Source organism: Oncorhynchus gorbuscha, linkage group LG07 (genome assembly GCF_021184085.1).
Source record: "Oncorhynchus gorbuscha isolate QuinsamMale2020 ecotype Even-year linkage group LG07, OgorEven_v1.0, whole genome shotgun sequence".
Taxonomy (NCBI): Eukaryota; Metazoa; Chordata; class Actinopteri; order Salmoniformes; family Salmonidae; genus Oncorhynchus; species Oncorhynchus gorbuscha.
In genome coordinates, this window is record NC_060179.1 from 61,181,179 (window position 1) to 61,198,735 (window position 17,557).

Here is a 17,557-nt window from a genome sequence, read left to right on the forward strand (position 1 = left end):
TTATTTCGTTTTCCTTGCTTCTCTCTTTCTTGATAGACCAAAAATAAGTTGAAGACAGCATCCAAGTAATTAAAGAAGACAACTATACTTGTACATTTGAAATATAGTTATAATCAGTTCAAATTAGATTTTCACCACTGTTGCAACCAAAATACTGTATCCCTGACAAGTTCAACAAAAAGGAACACAAACGCCTCGCAGACAGACAGCAAACGAGCGGATTCTTTGGGGGAGAAAATGAGCAAGAAATTGCGCCACTCTCAGGGTTTAGTCAATACTGCAGCACAAAAAAGTACATCTTACAATCAATGCCTCTAAATAATATGGGAAGGGCGGGGGGCTTCTAAACGTTTCAGTTAGAATACCAAATCCATGAAATTAAAACATTTTTATGGCAGACATTTTTGAAATACGACGTCATTACAAAGACAGCCCTTAACAGCACACAGTGTCCATACTTGATCAACCCATGACATTCATTAAAACTGGTATTTTATTTGACGAAGGAATTATTGTCTAACGGTAATGATGCTGTATGAAACTAACTCCACAGTTGTCTAATTGAAGGACAAAAATCTCCCTCAACCCCCCACCAGAGAGAGCTTGCTGCTGGCGAGACATTCGATTCATAGCTGCAAAATGGCCGACCGTCAACCAACTGACTTTCCAGCGCTTTAAAAACGAATTCTTCTGCACATTAGCTAGGTTTACATTATCATAGTACTTACTTAGAAATCAAGAGCACCAACAAGTATATTTCTTTGTTAGCCACATAACGTTACTTCATTATTCGTTTAGGGGCTGTTGATTTTCAAGTAGCCTCAAATGACAAAAAAAACGAGGATTTCGCACTGAAGCACTTTAGCCACAGATGAAAGAGGAAATAATCTTAGCTTTAGTTAGCTAGCTCTATTTCATATGTGATTCCTGAGGTGAGTATATCTTCGTCACAAGTTGTTGGTTAACTGCATGCATATGTTGCAATAATATGCATATTCCATAGATAAGAGGCTATTGCTAACAGTCTTGCAACGCAGCAATTTTCTGTCGACATCGGTGCTAAAATATGTCTAGCTAGCATGCTACAGAGTTGATGTCGTCGCGCGAGTGAGCCTCTGGAGGAGTTCTCTTGGCGCTCACTTCAGTCACGAGCAGACCAATGTAGCAATATAAATCCGGAGTCTGGGTAGTAATCCTGCAGAAAATAATGCTGGCATACTTGTATTTAACAACAAAACAAATGTGGTATTCGCTTGCTAGCTAGTTTAGCAACTAGTTACAGGATGTGTAGTTGGTCGACACAGCAGATGGCTAATTTAGCTACATCTCTTTTACCTTGCTAGGTCGGTGCAAGACCTCGCGTACACTAAAATATGAAGACGTTGGTCCATTTACCGTTAGTCAGTGAACTACCTGTGTTGCGTGGATAGATAACGTTAGCTCATCGGTTTCGTGATCTGAGCCTGTTGTCCTTGTCGTGTGTCCATTTTTAGCCCGCCATAGTTTCATAACGATGGCTAACATCCATCGACATACAGCGTTTTGGTTGTTAGCCACGGTTGCTGAATGGCCACCATCGGCAGGGTTTAGTATTAGCTAGTTACATTGTAATAATTGTTGCACCTTCATACTTGCAAAGGTAGCTAGCGAACTATGTTGCTTATTCCCATGCACGAAAGGTCACGTGCGTGAATGAAGGATAGCTGTTGCAGCTAACGTAACCAGCTACAGAAGGCTGACAGTAGTTACCCCGAGCTCCCGAAATCATGACAACTGTGGCTCATAGTGAGCCCCCATAGCCTCTAACGTTAACTATGCCACTGATAAATAAGGGCCAGATAGCTGTACATTCGCATTGTGATCAGTTTTGTTGCCTTTACAGGTAATTTTAAGAGCATTTTGTGTCCATGGCGATGTGTCACCTTGACTCTTATCAACAATGAGTGTGCTGGCTGTTCATGTATTTTTTGTGATGTAACGTTACATGCCCCGTTTTGTATTTGAATGCTTACTTATGAGTTCCTTAAGAGAAACATCAACCCGTTTAGTATATCTCGCCTTTTAGAAACAGTAACTGCATTTTAATAGGTGTGTCAAGGCAGCCATACTTCAGATCCCTTACAGTGCTGTCATGGCATAGGCTAGCTACTGTTAAGTCATAGTTTGAAAACAAGGCATTAGAAAGTGTGTCCCTGCTTAGTCAACAGGACTGGGCCTTTAGCATTCGAAGCTTAGAACAAGACTTAAACACTCCATCCTCAACTCACAAGGCTTGGAGGGGAGGATAAGCCAGAAATTTCCTGCAGGTGTATTATGTGGATAATTACCCTATGAACAGTACATCACCTGCCAAGCAATCTTCTGAACCCTAGGCTTGTAAATCATTGTGGCTCAAGCCAGTATACAGATTGTTCTAAGGACAGTTGCACTGGTTTGCGGTTTATAATGTGTTTCTTCTATTTCCTCTCACCCCAGAAAAGAGTATCAGGACAGGGAACAGTAGTTCATGGAAGACAAGAAAAGGAAGAAAGACGACAAAAGGAAAAGGGAAGCATCTCAGAAGGTAAAGATGTATTTCCACGCCAACATACAACTTTGCCCAGAATGATGCTCAGTTTAACTTGTTGCAGTCTTATTGTTTTTCTTAGAACTTTTGTTTTGACACAATAGTATTCTGATTAACCAGATTATAGGCTACATGATATCACCAAGTTGTGATGACCTGGCCAGCTGGGGTATATTCAGTATTGCAAAGTTGTATACAATACACACAACAAGTCTCAATAAATTAAATGTAATGAAAAATAGATTGTTGATTAGTGTTGTTATGCCTGTCACTCTGTCCAGACCACAGTACTCCAAACAGCCACTGCCACACCACACATTTGACTCTTTCATTGTCCTACTTTGATGTTCATACAGTTATGTTTGTTTTTCACTTGAATGTCTTTAACAAATTAATTAATATCTCCATATTTGGCTTTTGATGTACTTTTGTCTTATTTCAGGTTGCAGAGCAAAAAAACAAAGGTGAGTGGTGTCTTTGTGTCCTCTGCTAGATTCACCTGGTTGCAATGTTCACAACGTCGCACCTGTTTCTCTGTCTGCTTATGGCGGTCTTGTCGTTCTCATCGCTAGCATTTTTTTGCTACACCTAATGAGGAATTTAGTACTGTTCCAGTATGCAGATTTTTCTTCACTGATCATTTGTACTAATCACGATTTCGCAAGTGCTTGCATCTTTGGCTCATGGACTTGCCCAAAACTTTCTGTTCGGAGGGGTGGAGACTTTGCTAGAGACTTCGCTAGTCTCATTAGTACATTTTCTAATATTTCTCCCACCAGAACTTAATCAAGCATCTGATGCAATTACGCAAGATTTTGGTTCTGGGTGCCTGAGCTTTGTTTGTTTATGCGGTTGGCTTTGTGCTTTGTCACTCCAGTGACACACTATCCAGCAGATAAAGAGCACTGTGTCTTTCCCTCTTTTATCCTTCTCACAAGTAACTGAATATTGGAATATATTAAATCAAATCGTATTTGTCACATGCACTGTATACAACGGGTGTAGACCTTACAGTGAAATGCTTACAACCTTAACCAACAACAGTTTTAAAAAATATATGGAAAAAAAGAAGAAATAAAAGTAACAAATAATTAAAGAGCAGCAGTAAAATAACAATAGTGTGGCCAGTACCCCCTGTACATATTAGGGAAGGCATTTAGAAAATATTGACATGCATTTGAAAATACTCATACAAATATTGCAATACTCCATGCATTTTTAACTCCGGTCTGATTTGCTCTAGTGTTATTTGAAATGTATTTGGAATCCTTGTGCGATCCCAGGATATTTGGTAATACTGGCACTGAACACAAGGGGTGCTATTTTCGAACCCCAAAGGTTAGCAATGCTAACAAGTATATGTAAAATCCCATAGGGAATGCTAGCTAAATGCTCATGAACACATTGAAAACATTTTATGCAGTCTCTGACAAACAATTTGCAGGACAGACATCCCAGCTCTTAAAGTTATACAAGTAACTTAAAATTGCTACTCAGTTTGCTGTACGCACAAAGCAAATATTAGACCGTAAGCCTCGAGATCCAGGAGGGGATTCTCTGTTGTTACCAAGACTCTTAATTTTGCAAGAAGCTAGCTAACTTGCCACTAAATTAGCAAACCAAATGTACAACTGCAGAGCAATTAGCACATGTTAGACAGTTAACTTAGTTATAAGATATCTAGCTGGCAAAGTTGTAATTTCCATACTGTAACTAGATTTCCTGACGAGTGCTGCACAACAGTCAACGGTCTTGTCGTTATGTGCTTGAAAACATATACCATATGACTGGGGACTACCGGTAAGCTTCGAAATGAAAAATGTGAAGGGTGAAATGAACAACGCAATCTGCTTTATCTCCTAACTTAGGGCAGAAGTTGACTGCAGTTATTTACTTTAAAAGTAGCTACAGATATTCCGATAGATAAAGAATCTTAAATAGTTTCCAATTTCCAAATACCCCTGTTCATGGCCTAAGCCAATTTCAAATAACCCAAGCCAATTATTTCAAAATACTTCAAATGAAAGTAGTATATATGTATTTGATGTATTTGAACCAGGTCTGGTCTATTGTTTAGATGCATGTGGCAATTTAACTTTATTTAACTAGGCAAGTCGGTTAATTAAGAACAAATTCTTATTTTCAATGACTGCCTAGGAACAGTGGGTTAACTGCCTGTTCAGGGGCAAAACGACAGATTTTTACCTTGTCAGCTCGGGGGGTTTGAACTTGCAACCTTCTGGTTACTAGTCCAACGCTCTAACCACTTGGCTACCCTGCCGTATGATGATGGCTAGATAAAATGTTTTATTATCCACTAGGAAATATTATTTTAATTTCATATCACCATTTTTATGCTGAATGTCCTCTATACTCCTTACTAACTTCTCTGTCTTCTCCTTCACCATGCAGTGCCAGAATTGACCAAGCCCTTGTCCACCCAGTCTCCTGCTGCCCCCAGCTCTGCTTCCCCCAGCCCTGGACCCACCCCCTCGGCATCCTCCTCCCCTGCCACCGCGGCTGCAGGCGGCGCCCCCCCTCAGGGCGGGAACAATGCGAAGCGGCCGGCGGTGGCCAACGGACAGCCCCCCACAGCAGGCACCCAGGCCCCCCAGCGCTACATGCCCCGCGAAGTGCCCCCGCGATTCCGCTGCCAGCAAGACCACAAAGTGCTACTGAAGAGGGGCCAGCCGCCGCTGTCCTCCATGCTACTGGGTGGAGGGGGCGGAGGGGGAGACGGCCTCAACGCAACCATGGCTGCTGCCTCAGGTGGGTGTCTGGCACGAGTCGACATGGGGCATCATGCGAAGTTACGCTCTGTTTGAATACTTTAGAAGTGCATCCCACTTTACTCGCTTTGTCTTGGTAGACCGTTTTGGGGAAAACTGTTTGTTCTCTCTTTGTCCAAGTCCATAAAAATTGGGCGGCAGTCAATGTGTGTGTCTCTCGTGTCTTTGTTGTTTCCCGTCCAGATTCCAGTCCAGGCTATGTGGGTCCAGCTGCACCCTCACTGCCCCTCACCTCATCATCCTCTTCATCATCAATCGCTGCTTCTTCTACTTCTTCAAATTATGCAAATTCCACGTGGGGGACGGGCTCTGGCAGCCTGCCCTCCTCTCAGGGCAGGGAGAAGGTCATTGTGGACGGCTCAGACCTAGAGGAGTGGCCTAACATCGCCCCAGGTGACGGGAGCGGAGGAGGTGGAGCTTCAGGGCCAGGAAGCGGTAGTGAGTCGTCGGTGGAGGGCGGTGGTGGAATACCGAACAGCTGTGCCTCATGGAAAGGTGGGGATCCTGGCAGTCCTTCACCCACTTCCTCGTTCTCAATGTCCAATGAATGTATGCTGTCCGGCAGTGTGGTGTGGGGGTCTGCTGCCTCACAGGGTCCTGTAGAAGGGAATGCAGCCCCAGGGACGTCATTGCCACCCATTCCCAAATCCTCCCCTCTGCCAGTGGGCCCTGATGGCTCGCTTGGTGGCAGTGGGGGGATCCCTGGTGCCAACTTCAACCCAAATGCCAACCCTTCTGCCTGGCCTGCCCTAGTGCAGCAGGATGGAGCTGGGGCAGCTTCCTCTGAAGGTGCCCCCCCCTCTTCCTTCCTCCAGAGCCAGAGCCAGGTTGGGTCTCTGTCTGCCAACAACCCTCCCCTGGCCCTGGGGAACCCACCTCTAGCTTTGAATCAATCTGCTCATCAGCACCAACTTCACCAAATGCAATCCAGAGAAAGAGAGCACCCGTCGGATGGGGGCTGGGGTGGAGCGGCGCTGGAGACCGGAGCAGGACCAAAAAATGCGGGGACAGGGGAGGGAGCCAATATAGACTGTGGGGGAGGAGGCAACGGGGGAGACAACCTCTCTACTTCCCAAACCTCTTCCTCCTGGGGAGGCCAGCCTTTCCCCGCTGCTAACTCCAAAACGGGTGCCTCAAGGACTGATGGTTGGGAAGGGGGAGCTGCTGAGGGTGGTGGAGGCTCGCGGTGGGGGTACAGCGCTCAGGGGGGTAATGGAGGGAAAGCCTGGGGCGCTGGAAGTGGGGGTAACACTCAGACCGCCGGGGTATCTCAGGGAGGGTGGGGAGGAGGAGGAGAGCGAGGGTCTTCAGTTGGAGACTGGGGAGGTAATTCAGGTGGGATGGGTGGAAGTGGTGGAGTTGGCAATTCAGGAGGGGAGGCTGGTGGTGTCGGCGGCCGCAGCAGTAGCAGCAGCAGCAGCGGGGGCAGCATCGGCAACCCCCCTGCCGCCGCCTCTTCTCCCAAATCAACCACCACTACAACAAGAGCTTTGGACAATCAGAAGGGAGTTGGAGTGGGGGATGGAGGGACAGAGGGGGACACAGGGGAGTGGGGGGGCCGGGGTGGAAGAGGTCATTCTTCATCCAGCGGTGGAGGAAACTCCAGAGGTGGCGGCAATCACAATCAACACCATGGGTATGGCCACCACCGGTATTCCCATCCCCCACCACCCAACCCTGAAGTGGCCTTACAGGCAATGCTCAGCCGGAATGACCTGGACCCGCGCGTCCTCTCCAACACGGGCTGGGGCCAGACCCAGATCAGACAGAACGTGGCCTGGGACCTAGAACCAGGAAAAGGAGGTTCTGGGTTGTCTGCTTCATCCAAAAACTCTCCACCTCCCATTGGTCCATCTTCTCAGTACTCCACTGGCTCTGCTACAACTACTGATTCTCCTTCCCTTCTCCCTGGCTCAGCTCCAAACCTGAACTCCAACCCTTCCCTGGGGACCTCTGGGGAGGGCTGGGAGAGTGGTGGTAACAGCAGCAACTCCCTACCCAGCCGAGGACCACCTCACCCGGGATCCAACATGAGGAATGTTTCTGGTGTCACACAATCTGCGTCAATGACCACTGGAGCAGGTATGGGAGGAGGAGGAGGCCTTGGACCAGGCCAGGGGAAGCCTACAGGAGGCTGGGGTGGGGTAGGACCGGGGGAGAGCCAAGGAAAAGGATGGGGGAACGAAGGATCAGAGTGGGGTGGAGGGAGGGAACGTAGTAGTAGAGGAGGTGGAGGAGGAGGGTGGGGAGATAATGGACAACAGGGTAACCACGGTGGAGGAGGAGGAGGAGGAGGTGGTGGCTGGGGAGGCAGCCAGGAGGAGAAGGGGACAGGAGGAGGATGGAAGGAGATGGGGAGGGATGGAGGAGGGTGTGGTGGACAGAGGGAGAGGGGTGGGGGGACTGGGGAGAGCGAGAGGCCAAATCAAGCAGTGGAGGAGGAGCATGGGGAGAGGAAAGGAAAGGTGGGGGAGACTCAGAAGTCGGTACGTGGGGTAGCTGGGACGAGGGAGCCCCTAGGAGAGCCTGGGGGGCAGGAGGTACATGTGGAGGAGGGGCAGGTGTGGACATGGGGGGCAGCAAACCCCACCAGGGGCGTTGGGGTGGAGGGGGGGGTGGGAAAATGCACCCGTCACAGATGCCAAACAGCCAGACAGCCTCTGTGAAAGGCCCCATGGCACAAAAGCAGCAGCACCAATCACAGCCCCAGCAGCAGCCGCTACCGCAGCAAGCACTGAACCCAGGGGACATGCAAGGAGGAGAGGGCTGGGGGAGACCATCGGGCCCCCAGGCCCAAAACCAAAGCAGCTCAGGCTGGACGGCCGGACCCATCCCCAGCGGTCCTAATGGAGGAGAGGGGCCGCAGTCCAGCGGTTGGGAGGAACCTTCACCACAATTCATTAGCAGGAAGATGGACATTGACGATGGGACGTCGGCTTGGGGAGACCCCAGCCAGTTTAATAACAAGACTGTCAACCTGTGGGAGAAGAACGGCGTTCCCACTGGTCAGCAGTTGCCAATGCACGGCCAGGGACCAGGACCACCGCAGCAGCCTGGGCCTCCAGCTCTACAGCAGCAACCTGGGCCTGGGAGGCAGCCCACTGGGATGGGAGGCAGGGACATCAACCCTGGCCATGGACCTGGACCTGGGAAAGCTCCAGGGATGGGTAAGAGACTAACTGTTAGGCCGATGTGCAGGACCGTTCGCATAGATTTTTTTAATATAAGATTTAAGCCTATTACCTAATAGACATGCGGAGTGGAAGGCTTATAGAACTCAGTCTTTTCCATCAACCTATAGAGCACAGTACATAAATCACACCACTGTATCACTGATGGATACCTCCCTATCCCTGCCCATGTGTGTAGCTCCATCGTCTGGCTGGGACGGTGGCTCTCCCTCAGACCCCCCGGTGGACAATGGCACCGCAGCCTGGGGGAAGCCCACTGAGACCCCCACCGGCTGGGGAGACCCTGGGGAGGAACCTGGGAAGAACACCTCTGGCTGGGGAAACCCCTCACCCAACCCCATCAAATCTGGTAAGGAAACTAACTACTGTAAAGCCTCAAAAAGACATGACGTTGTCTGATTAGGTTCAGTGCATTCAGAAAGTATTTACACCACTTTACCTTTTCTACATTCTAAAATTGAGTATATTGATTTCCCTTCATCAATCTACACACAATACCCCATAATGTAACAAAAAAAAATACGTTTTTTTGCAAATTACAAATGTACACATTTTCATAGTATTCAGACCCTTTACTCAGTACTTTGTTGAAGCACCTTTGGCAGCGACTACAACCTCAACTTCTTGGGTATGACACTACAAGCTTGGCACACCTGTATTTGGGAGGTTTCTCCCATTGCTGCACAGCTATTTAGCAGGTTTTCATCAAGGATCTCTCTGATCTCCCTCTGCTCTGTTAATATTTCCCTCGATCCTGCGAGTCTCCCAGTCCCTGCCGCTGAAAAACATCCCCACAGCATGATGCTGCCACCACCATGCTTCACCGTAGGGATGGTGCCAGGTTTGCTCCAGATGTGATTCTTGGCATTCGGGCCAAAGAGTTCAATATTGGTTTCATCAGACCAGATAATCTTGTTTCTCATGGTCTGCGTCCTTGAGGTGCTCTTTGGCAAACTACAAGCGGACTGTCATGAAGTTAGTGCCATTCTGCCCACAGAGCAGTGACGAGTTCTAGTGAGCAGTGACCATTTATGTCCATGGCCGTTATAATATTATATTCACTCTGATCATGTTAAATTCTCAGAGTAAATCATCAGTAACTTTTTAACCATTAATGGTGGAGACATAGGGTTTGTTTACAAAATGTCTCCCCAAAACTCCAGACACAATCACAGATTTGCAGTGTCGTCATAACACACAGCATATTATTGGTGTAATAATGCTACTCATTGTTATTTCCATAGCAGGTTCAAAGTCTATGCAAGAAGGAGGCTGGGGTGAGGGAGACCAGGGCTCGGTGGCGGCCTCGCGTCACCCCAGCTGGGAGGAAGAGGAGGAGGGAGGAGCAGGGGTGTGGAACAGTGTTGGGTCCCAGGGCAGCAGCTCGTCCTATAACAGTGGGGGCTGGGGCCAAGGTCACGGGGGCAAGAAGCCCAACAACAAGGTAGGACAGCATCCACAATGGGTTAGGTTAGGTTTTCTATGGTGGTTGCCTCATTCAGATACTTGAGAGGAGTTGGATTTTTAATGAGGCCTTTTGGTGGGAAAATGGCCTTTGTTTGTGCCAGAACCTACTACCAGAAATGTTATATCTGTATGTTTGTCTCTCAGGCTCCCCTGAAGAGTGGAGGAGGAGACTCCTGGATGAACCCCATGAACAAACAGTTCTCCAACATGGGGCTCCTGGTAAGTTTCAGAGAAAAGCCTAAGTTTAGAGCCCACAGGCATCCACTGTGTGTTTGAGATACTGTATGTAGTGAGAAATGTGTTGTTGTATCTATTACAATGAGCGTGACATGCCAATAGGTGTGGTGGGGTTGATTTATGGTGGTAGTGATGAGGATATGTGCTATGTTTGCAGGGTGATGATCCTAGTGGGCGGCCTCTGGACTTGGCCCCTGGTCCTCAGGATAAAAAGATGGAAGGAGAGAAGCGAGGGATGGGCCTGAATGACTACAATGGAGAGATGCGTAAAGGAGGGCAGAGAGCCATGGGAGGAGGAGGGATGGTCTACCGTTCACCTGGTTCCAAAGAGATGGGGCCTGGCGACCCTGGGCCTTACTATGACAAGGTTGGTACCTCAGACCATTGCAACGCTCTGTGGATGTGTTTAAAATGGCATCCTATTCTCTTTATAGTACACTACTTTTGATAAGAGCCCTATAGGTATTGGTCAAAAGTAGTGCACTAAAGGGTACATGGTTCCATTTCGGACACAACCTCTGTGACTTTGACTTCTCCAAGTACCACTTGTCTCATTAACACTTTATTCTATGTCTCGTTCTTCCTTCCCCTCCTTTTGGTAACCTTCTTCCTGTTCCCTCCTTATTTTGGTGTCCCTCTTCGTGTGCCCTCCTTCTTTTGGTGTCCCTCTTCGTGTGCCCTCCTTCTTTTGGTGTCCCTCTTCCGGTCCCTTCCCTGTCTCACCTACTTCTTCCCCCATATTGGGAAACTACTTTGATTGGCTGTCACTGTGATCAGCAGACCTTGCCTTTCACCAATCAGGATGGGTGCCTTGGGGAGGAGTACTCTCCACCCTCTGTCTACAAGCCCTCCCCCCTCTACAACCACACTATCCCCCCTAGACAAGTAAGGCTGTGTCCCTCTGTCTCCATTAGACCATCAGCTCATTGCTCCACCACTAAGCTGGTCCCAGATCTGTTTCTGCTTTAGCCAACTGACTATTGTTGTTATTCCATATGATCTGGGACAGGCTACTTCACCACATCTCACTGTACATAGAAACTTATCTTACTGTCTATCCTTCATAAATTGTGTTCTTTAAAAATCAATGAGTACATATCATTTAATAGAAGAAAAAAAATGTATGTATGCAGCAATTGCAGATTTTCCATTTAAGCATCAAGTACAAAGTCCCCCAAAATAATTTCCTCTGTGCCAGTATTGTCTCATTTCCCACCCTATCTTCCCCATCGTTATGTCTGTCAATGAGTCAGCCATGTTTGTAACCCACTCCCTCCCTCTGTTTCCTTGTCAGGGTGGTCATAACATGTTTGGCAGCAGCGGTGGTGGGATGCCCCCGTCCAGACACCAGCCCGGTGTGCCACCCATAAACCCGTCCGCAGGGATACGAGCACAAGTGCCTCATCAGTTCCTGTCACCTCAGGTACCCTTTTGTTTATTATTTATATATATATATTTTTACATTTGATCAGACTCTAGAAGTAGTCAGTTGTTTTTACGTTCACCTTTACAAGGCTTTTTTCAAGGGACTCCCTTATGTAAATCAATCTCCTATATGCCCAAACCTCTGCTCAGAACAAAAGATTTTTGGTCCGTTGGATTCTTAGTAAGTTCTTTCTGTGAAACGTTGTTTCCAGAGATTCCAGTGATTTATTTCACCAGTCTACTCTTGATCATAGGCTAATGGGAGTATTTAGGTGACTACACTCAATGGATTTTTAAAAACTCAGCAAATCGATGAGTGCACTCACTGATTTTCTGTTTTGAAATGGAATGTGCTAGACAAGATGCTTTATATTCCACGTTCCCATGGTAACATGATGGTCCATGTTCCAGGTGCCAGGTTCTGTGCTGAAGCAGATGCCGCCTCCCAGCGTGGGTGGAGTCGGAGGTGTGGGTGGGGTGGGAGCTGTAGGAGGGGGCGTGTTCCCCCCTCAGCTGTCACCCCAGCACATCGCCATGCTGAGCAGCATCTACCCTCCGCACATCCAGTTCCAGCTGGTGAGTAGCTATACTCCTATACAACACTAGAATGATCACAGTAGTGGTCACAGAACAAAGCCTTGAGGAACACAAAAACTTAACTTAGATTTGTTCTGATTAAATCCATGTTGGTTGAAGCATCAATGATTTTATATACATTTGAAGTCTGATTTTACATACATTTTAGCCAAATACATTTAAACTCAGTTTTTCATATTTCCTGACATTTAATCCTAGTAAAAATTTCCTGTTTTAGGTCAGTTAGGATCACCACTTTATTTTAGCAATGTGAAATGTCAGAATAATAGTAGAGAGAATTATTGATTTATTTCAGCTTTTATTTCTTTCATCACATTCCCAGTGGGTCAGAAGTTTACATACACTCAATTGGTATTTGGTAGCATTGCCTTTAAATTGTTTAACTTGGGTCAAACATTTTGGGTAGCCTTCCACAAGCTTCCTGCAATAAGTTGGGTGAATTTTGGCCAGTTCCTCCTGACAGAGCTGGTGTAACTGACTCAGGTGTGTAGGACTCCTTGCTTGCACACGCTTTTTCAGTTCTGCCCACAAATTTTCTATGGGATTGAGGTCAGGGCTTTGTGATGGCCACTCTAATACCTTGACATTGTTGTCCTTAAGTCATTATGCCACAACTTTGGAAGTGTGCTTGGGGTCATTGTCCATTTGGAAAACCCATTTGCAACCAAGCTTTGACTTCCTGACTTATGTCTTGAGATGTTGCTTCAATATATCCACATAATATTCCTCCCTCATGATGCCATCTATTATGTGAAGTGCACCAGTCCCTCCTGCAGCAAAGCACCCCCACAACATGATGCTGCTTCCCCCCGTACTTCACGGTTGGGATGGTGTTCTTTGGCTTGCAAGCCTCCCCCATTTTTCTCCAAACATAACAACGGTGATTATTGCCAAACAGTTCTATTTTTGTTTCGTCAGACAAGAGGACATTTCTCCAAAAAGTACGATCTTTGTCCCCATGTGCAGTTGCAAACCTTAGTCTAGCTTTTTTATGGCGGTTTTGGAGCAGTGGCTTCTTCCTTGCTGAGCGGCCTTTCAGGTTGTCGATATAGGACTCGTTTTTACTGTGGATATAGATAATATAATATAATAATATATGCCATTTAGCAGACGCTTTTATCCAAAGCGACTTACAGTCATGTGTGCATACATTCTACGTATGGGTGGTCCCGGGGATCGAACCCACTACCCTGGCGTTACAAGCGCCATGCTCTACCAACTGAGCTACAGATACCTTTGTACCTGTTTCCTCCAGCATCTTCACAAGGTCCTTTGCTGTTCTGGGATTGATTTGCACGTTTCGCAACAAAATACCTTCATCTCTAGGAGACAACACGTCACCTTTCTGAGCGGTATGATGGCTGCATGGTCACATGGTGTTTATACTTGCGTACTATTGTTTGTACATATGAACGTAGTACCTTCAGGTGTTTGGAAATTGTTTTCAAGGATGAACCAGACTTGTGTAGGTCTACAAAAAAAATTCTGAGGTCTTGGCAGGTTTCTTTTGATTTTCCCATGATGTCAAGCAAAGAGGCACTGAGTTTGAAGGTAAGTCTTAAAATACATCCACAGGTACACCTTCAATTGACTCAAATGATGTCATTTAGCCGATCAGAAGTTTCTAAAGCCATGACATCATTTTCTGGAATTTTCCAAGCTGTTTAAAGGCACAGTCAACTCAGTGTATGTAAACTTCTGACCCACTGGAATTGTGATCCAGTGAATTATAAGTGAAATAATCTGTCTGTAAACTATTGCTGAGGGGGCACTACCACCACCACCACCACTACTACCGTTACCAGCACCACTGCTGTTACTACTGTTTACCGTCACCACTACTGTTACTGTTGGGGCGGCAGGTAGCCTATTGGTTAGAGCGTTGGGCCAGTAACCGAAAGATTGCTGAATCGAATCCCAGAGCTGGCAAGGTAAGAATTTGTTGTTCTGCCCCTGAACGACCCACCGTCATTGTAAATAAGAATGTGTTCTTAACTGACTTGCATAGTTAAAATAAAGGTTTATTTGTATACTTAGTGCATGTAAACTTCTGACCCACTGGAATTGTGATACAGTGAAATAATCTGTCTGTAAACAATTGTTGGAAAAGTACTTGTGTCATGCCAAAAATTATAGTTTGTTAACAAGAAATTTGTGGATTGGTTGAAAAACTAGTTTTAATGACTCCAACCTAAGTGTATGTAAACTTCTGACTTCAAACTGTGTGTGTGTGTGTGTGTGTGTGTGTGTGTGTGTGTGTGTGTGTGTGTGTGTGTGTGTGTGTGTGTGTGTGTGTGTGTGTGTGTGTGTGTGTGTGTGTGTGTGTGTGTATACACTGCTCAAAAAAATAAAGGGAACACTAAAATAACACATCCTAGATCTGAATGAATGAAATATTCTTAAATAATTTTTTCTTTATAATTTCCACCTGTTGTCTATTCCATTTGCACAACAGCATGTGAAATGTATTGTCAATCAGTGTTGCTTCCAAAGTGGACTGTTTGATTTCACAGAAGTGTGATTGACTTGGAGTTACATTGAGTTGTTTAACCTCTTGCTCCTACCTGACACGCAGGCGTCCCATCTAGACATCTGGAAATGCGCTACGCTAAATGCTAATAGTACTAGTTAAAACTCAAACGTTCATTAAAATACACATGCAGGGTATTGAATTAAAGCTACACTCGTTGTGAATCCAGGCAACAAGTCAGATTTTTAAAATGCTTTTCGGCGAAAGCATGAGAAGCTATTATCTGATAGCATGTAACACCCCAAAAGACCCGCAGGGGACGTAAACAAAATAATTAGCATAGTCGTCGCTACACAAACCGCACAAATAAAATATAAAACATTCATTACCTTTGACCATCTTCTTTGTTGGCACTCCTAGATGTCCCATAATCACTAATCGGTCCATATATAGCCTAGATATCGATCTATGAAGACTGTGTGATAAACCGAAGAAAATAGCGTCTTGTAACGTCATTTTTTTAAATTAAAAAAGTCGATGATAAACTTTCCCAAAACACTTCGAAATACTTTTGTAATGCAACTTTAGGTATTAGTACACGTTAATAAGCGATCAAATGGATCACGAGGCGATGTATATTCTATATGGGGTACGTCTGGAAATAATGTCCGGGTAAATCTCAACCAAAATATCCGGTCGGAGACCTGAACAAATGGCTTGTCTCTTCTTCGTTTGACCAAGAAACAAAGCCTAGGCAAATGACAAGACTGTTGACATCGTGTGGAAGCTGTAGGTATTGCAACCTCAGCCCCATTTAATGTGGTTCACGTTTAACAATGGGTTGAAGTGCCGCATGGATATATTTTCCCATTTTCAGTGATCAGATTTTCCTGCACTTTTCGATGAAACGCACGTTCTGTTATAGTAACAGCCGTGATTTAACCAGTTTTTATAAACGTCTGAGTGTTTTCTATCCACACATACTAATCATATGCATATACTATATTCCTGGCATGAGCAGCAGGGCGCTGAAATGTTGCGCGATTTTTAACAGAATGTTCGAAAAAAGTAGGGGGTAGGAGTAACAGGTTAAATAATGCAAAAACAAAGTGTTGGAGAAGAAAGTAAAAGTGCAATATGTGCCATGTAAGAAAGCTAACGTTTTAAGTTCCTTGCTCAGAACATGAGAACATATGAAAGCTGGTCGTTCCTTTTAACATGATTTTTCAACATTCCCAGGTAAGAAGTTTTAGCTTGTAGTTATTATAGGAATTATAGGACTATTTCTCTCTATACAATTGTTTTATTTCATATACTTTTGGTTATTGGATGTTCCTATAGGCACTTTAGTATTGCCAGTGTAACAGTATAGCTTCCGTACCTTTCCTCGCCGCTACCTGGGCTCGAACCAGGAACACATCGACAACAGCCACCCTCGAAGCAGCGTTACAACTACTCTCAAGTCTCAGAGCGAGTGACGTTTGAAACGCTATTAGCGCGCACCCCGCTAACTAGCTAGCCATTTCACATCAGTTACACCAGCCTAATCTCGGTAGTTGATAGGCTTGAAGTCATAAACAGCGCAATGCTTGAAGCACAACGAAGAGCTGCTGGCAAAACGCACAAAAGTGCTGTTTGAATGAATGCTTACAAGCCTGCTGGTGCCTGCCATCGCTCAGTCAGACTGCTCTATCAAATCATAGACTTAATTATAACATAATAACACAGAAATACGAGCCTTGGGTCATTAATATGGTAAAATCCGGAAACTATCATTTAGAAAACAAAATGTTTATTCTTTCGGTGAAATACGGAACCGTTCCGTATTTTATCTAACATCCATAAGTCTAAATATTGCTGTTACATTGCACAACCTTATGTTATGTCATAATTACGTTAAAATTTTGGCAAATTAGTTCGCAATGAGCCATGCAGCCCAAATTGTTGCATATACCCTGACTCTGCGTGCAATGAACGCAAGAGAAATGACACAATTTCACCTGGTTAATATTGCCCGCTAACCTTTCTTTTAGCTAAATATGCAGGCTTAAAAAAATATACTTCTGCGTATTGATTTTAAGAAAGGCATTGATGTTTATGGTTCGGTACACGTTGGAGCAACGACAGTCCTTTTTCTCGAATGTGCACCGCATCGATTATATGCAACGCAGGACACGCTAGATAAACTAGTAATATCATCAACCACTAGTGATTATGATTGATTTGTTTTTATAAGATAAGTTTAATGCTAGCTGGCTTCTTACTGCATTAGAGTAACCGGCAGGCTCCTCGTGGAGTGCAAAGTAAGGCATGTGGTTAGAGCGTTGGACTAGTTTAACCGTAAATCTGCCAGATTGAATCCCTGAGCTGAGAAGGTAAACATCTGTCGTTCTGCCCCTGAACAAGGCAGTTAACCCACCGTTCCTAGGCCGTCAATGAAAATAAGAATGTGGTCTTTAACTGATTTGCCTCGTTAAATATTATAAAAAATAAATAAAAGGCCAAATCGGCATCCAAAAATACCGATTTCCGATTTGTTATGAAAACTTGAAATCGGCCCTAATTAATCGGCCATACCGATTATTCGGTCAACCTCTAATATAGACAGTGCATTCGGAAAGTATTCAGACCCCTTGACTTTCCACATTTCGTTACTTTACAGCCTTATTCTAAAGTGGATTAAATATTCCCCCCCCCCCCCCAATCTACACACAATACCCCATAATGACAAAGGAAAAGCAGGTTTTTAGAAATGTTTGCAAATTTATACCGTGAAATGCTTACTTACAAGCCCTTAACCAACAGTGCAGTTAAA

General features: G+C 45.3%; 1 protein-coding gene across 1 annotated transcript in view; it reads left to right on the plus strand.

The window, feature by feature from the left end:
- The first annotated feature begins 568 nt into the window (after nucleotides 1-568).
- LOC124039024 (trinucleotide repeat-containing gene 6B protein-like) overlaps nucleotides 569-17,557 on the plus strand; it is a 59,029-nt gene continuing 42,040 nt past the window's right edge. Inside the window, exons 1-13 of the mRNA XM_046354909.1 lie at nucleotides 569-932; nucleotides 2,476-2,563; nucleotides 3,009-3,030; nucleotides 4,979-5,335; nucleotides 5,539-7,554; nucleotides 7,767-8,522; nucleotides 8,725-8,895; nucleotides 9,791-9,990; nucleotides 10,158-10,232; nucleotides 10,408-10,617; nucleotides 11,028-11,135; nucleotides 11,545-11,673; nucleotides 12,087-12,251. Of these exons, the coding sequence (XP_046210865.1) occupies nucleotides 2,507-2,563; nucleotides 3,009-3,030; nucleotides 4,979-5,335; nucleotides 5,539-7,554; nucleotides 7,767-8,522; nucleotides 8,725-8,895; nucleotides 9,791-9,990; nucleotides 10,158-10,232; nucleotides 10,408-10,617; nucleotides 11,028-11,135; nucleotides 11,545-11,673; nucleotides 12,087-12,251 (4,266 nt within the window). The 5' untranslated portion in view covers nucleotides 569-932; nucleotides 2,476-2,506. The remainder of the gene's footprint in view (nucleotides 933-2,475; nucleotides 2,564-3,008; nucleotides 3,031-4,978; nucleotides 5,336-5,538; nucleotides 7,555-7,766; nucleotides 8,523-8,724; nucleotides 8,896-9,790; nucleotides 9,991-10,157; nucleotides 10,233-10,407; nucleotides 10,618-11,027; nucleotides 11,136-11,544; nucleotides 11,674-12,086; nucleotides 12,252-17,557) is intronic.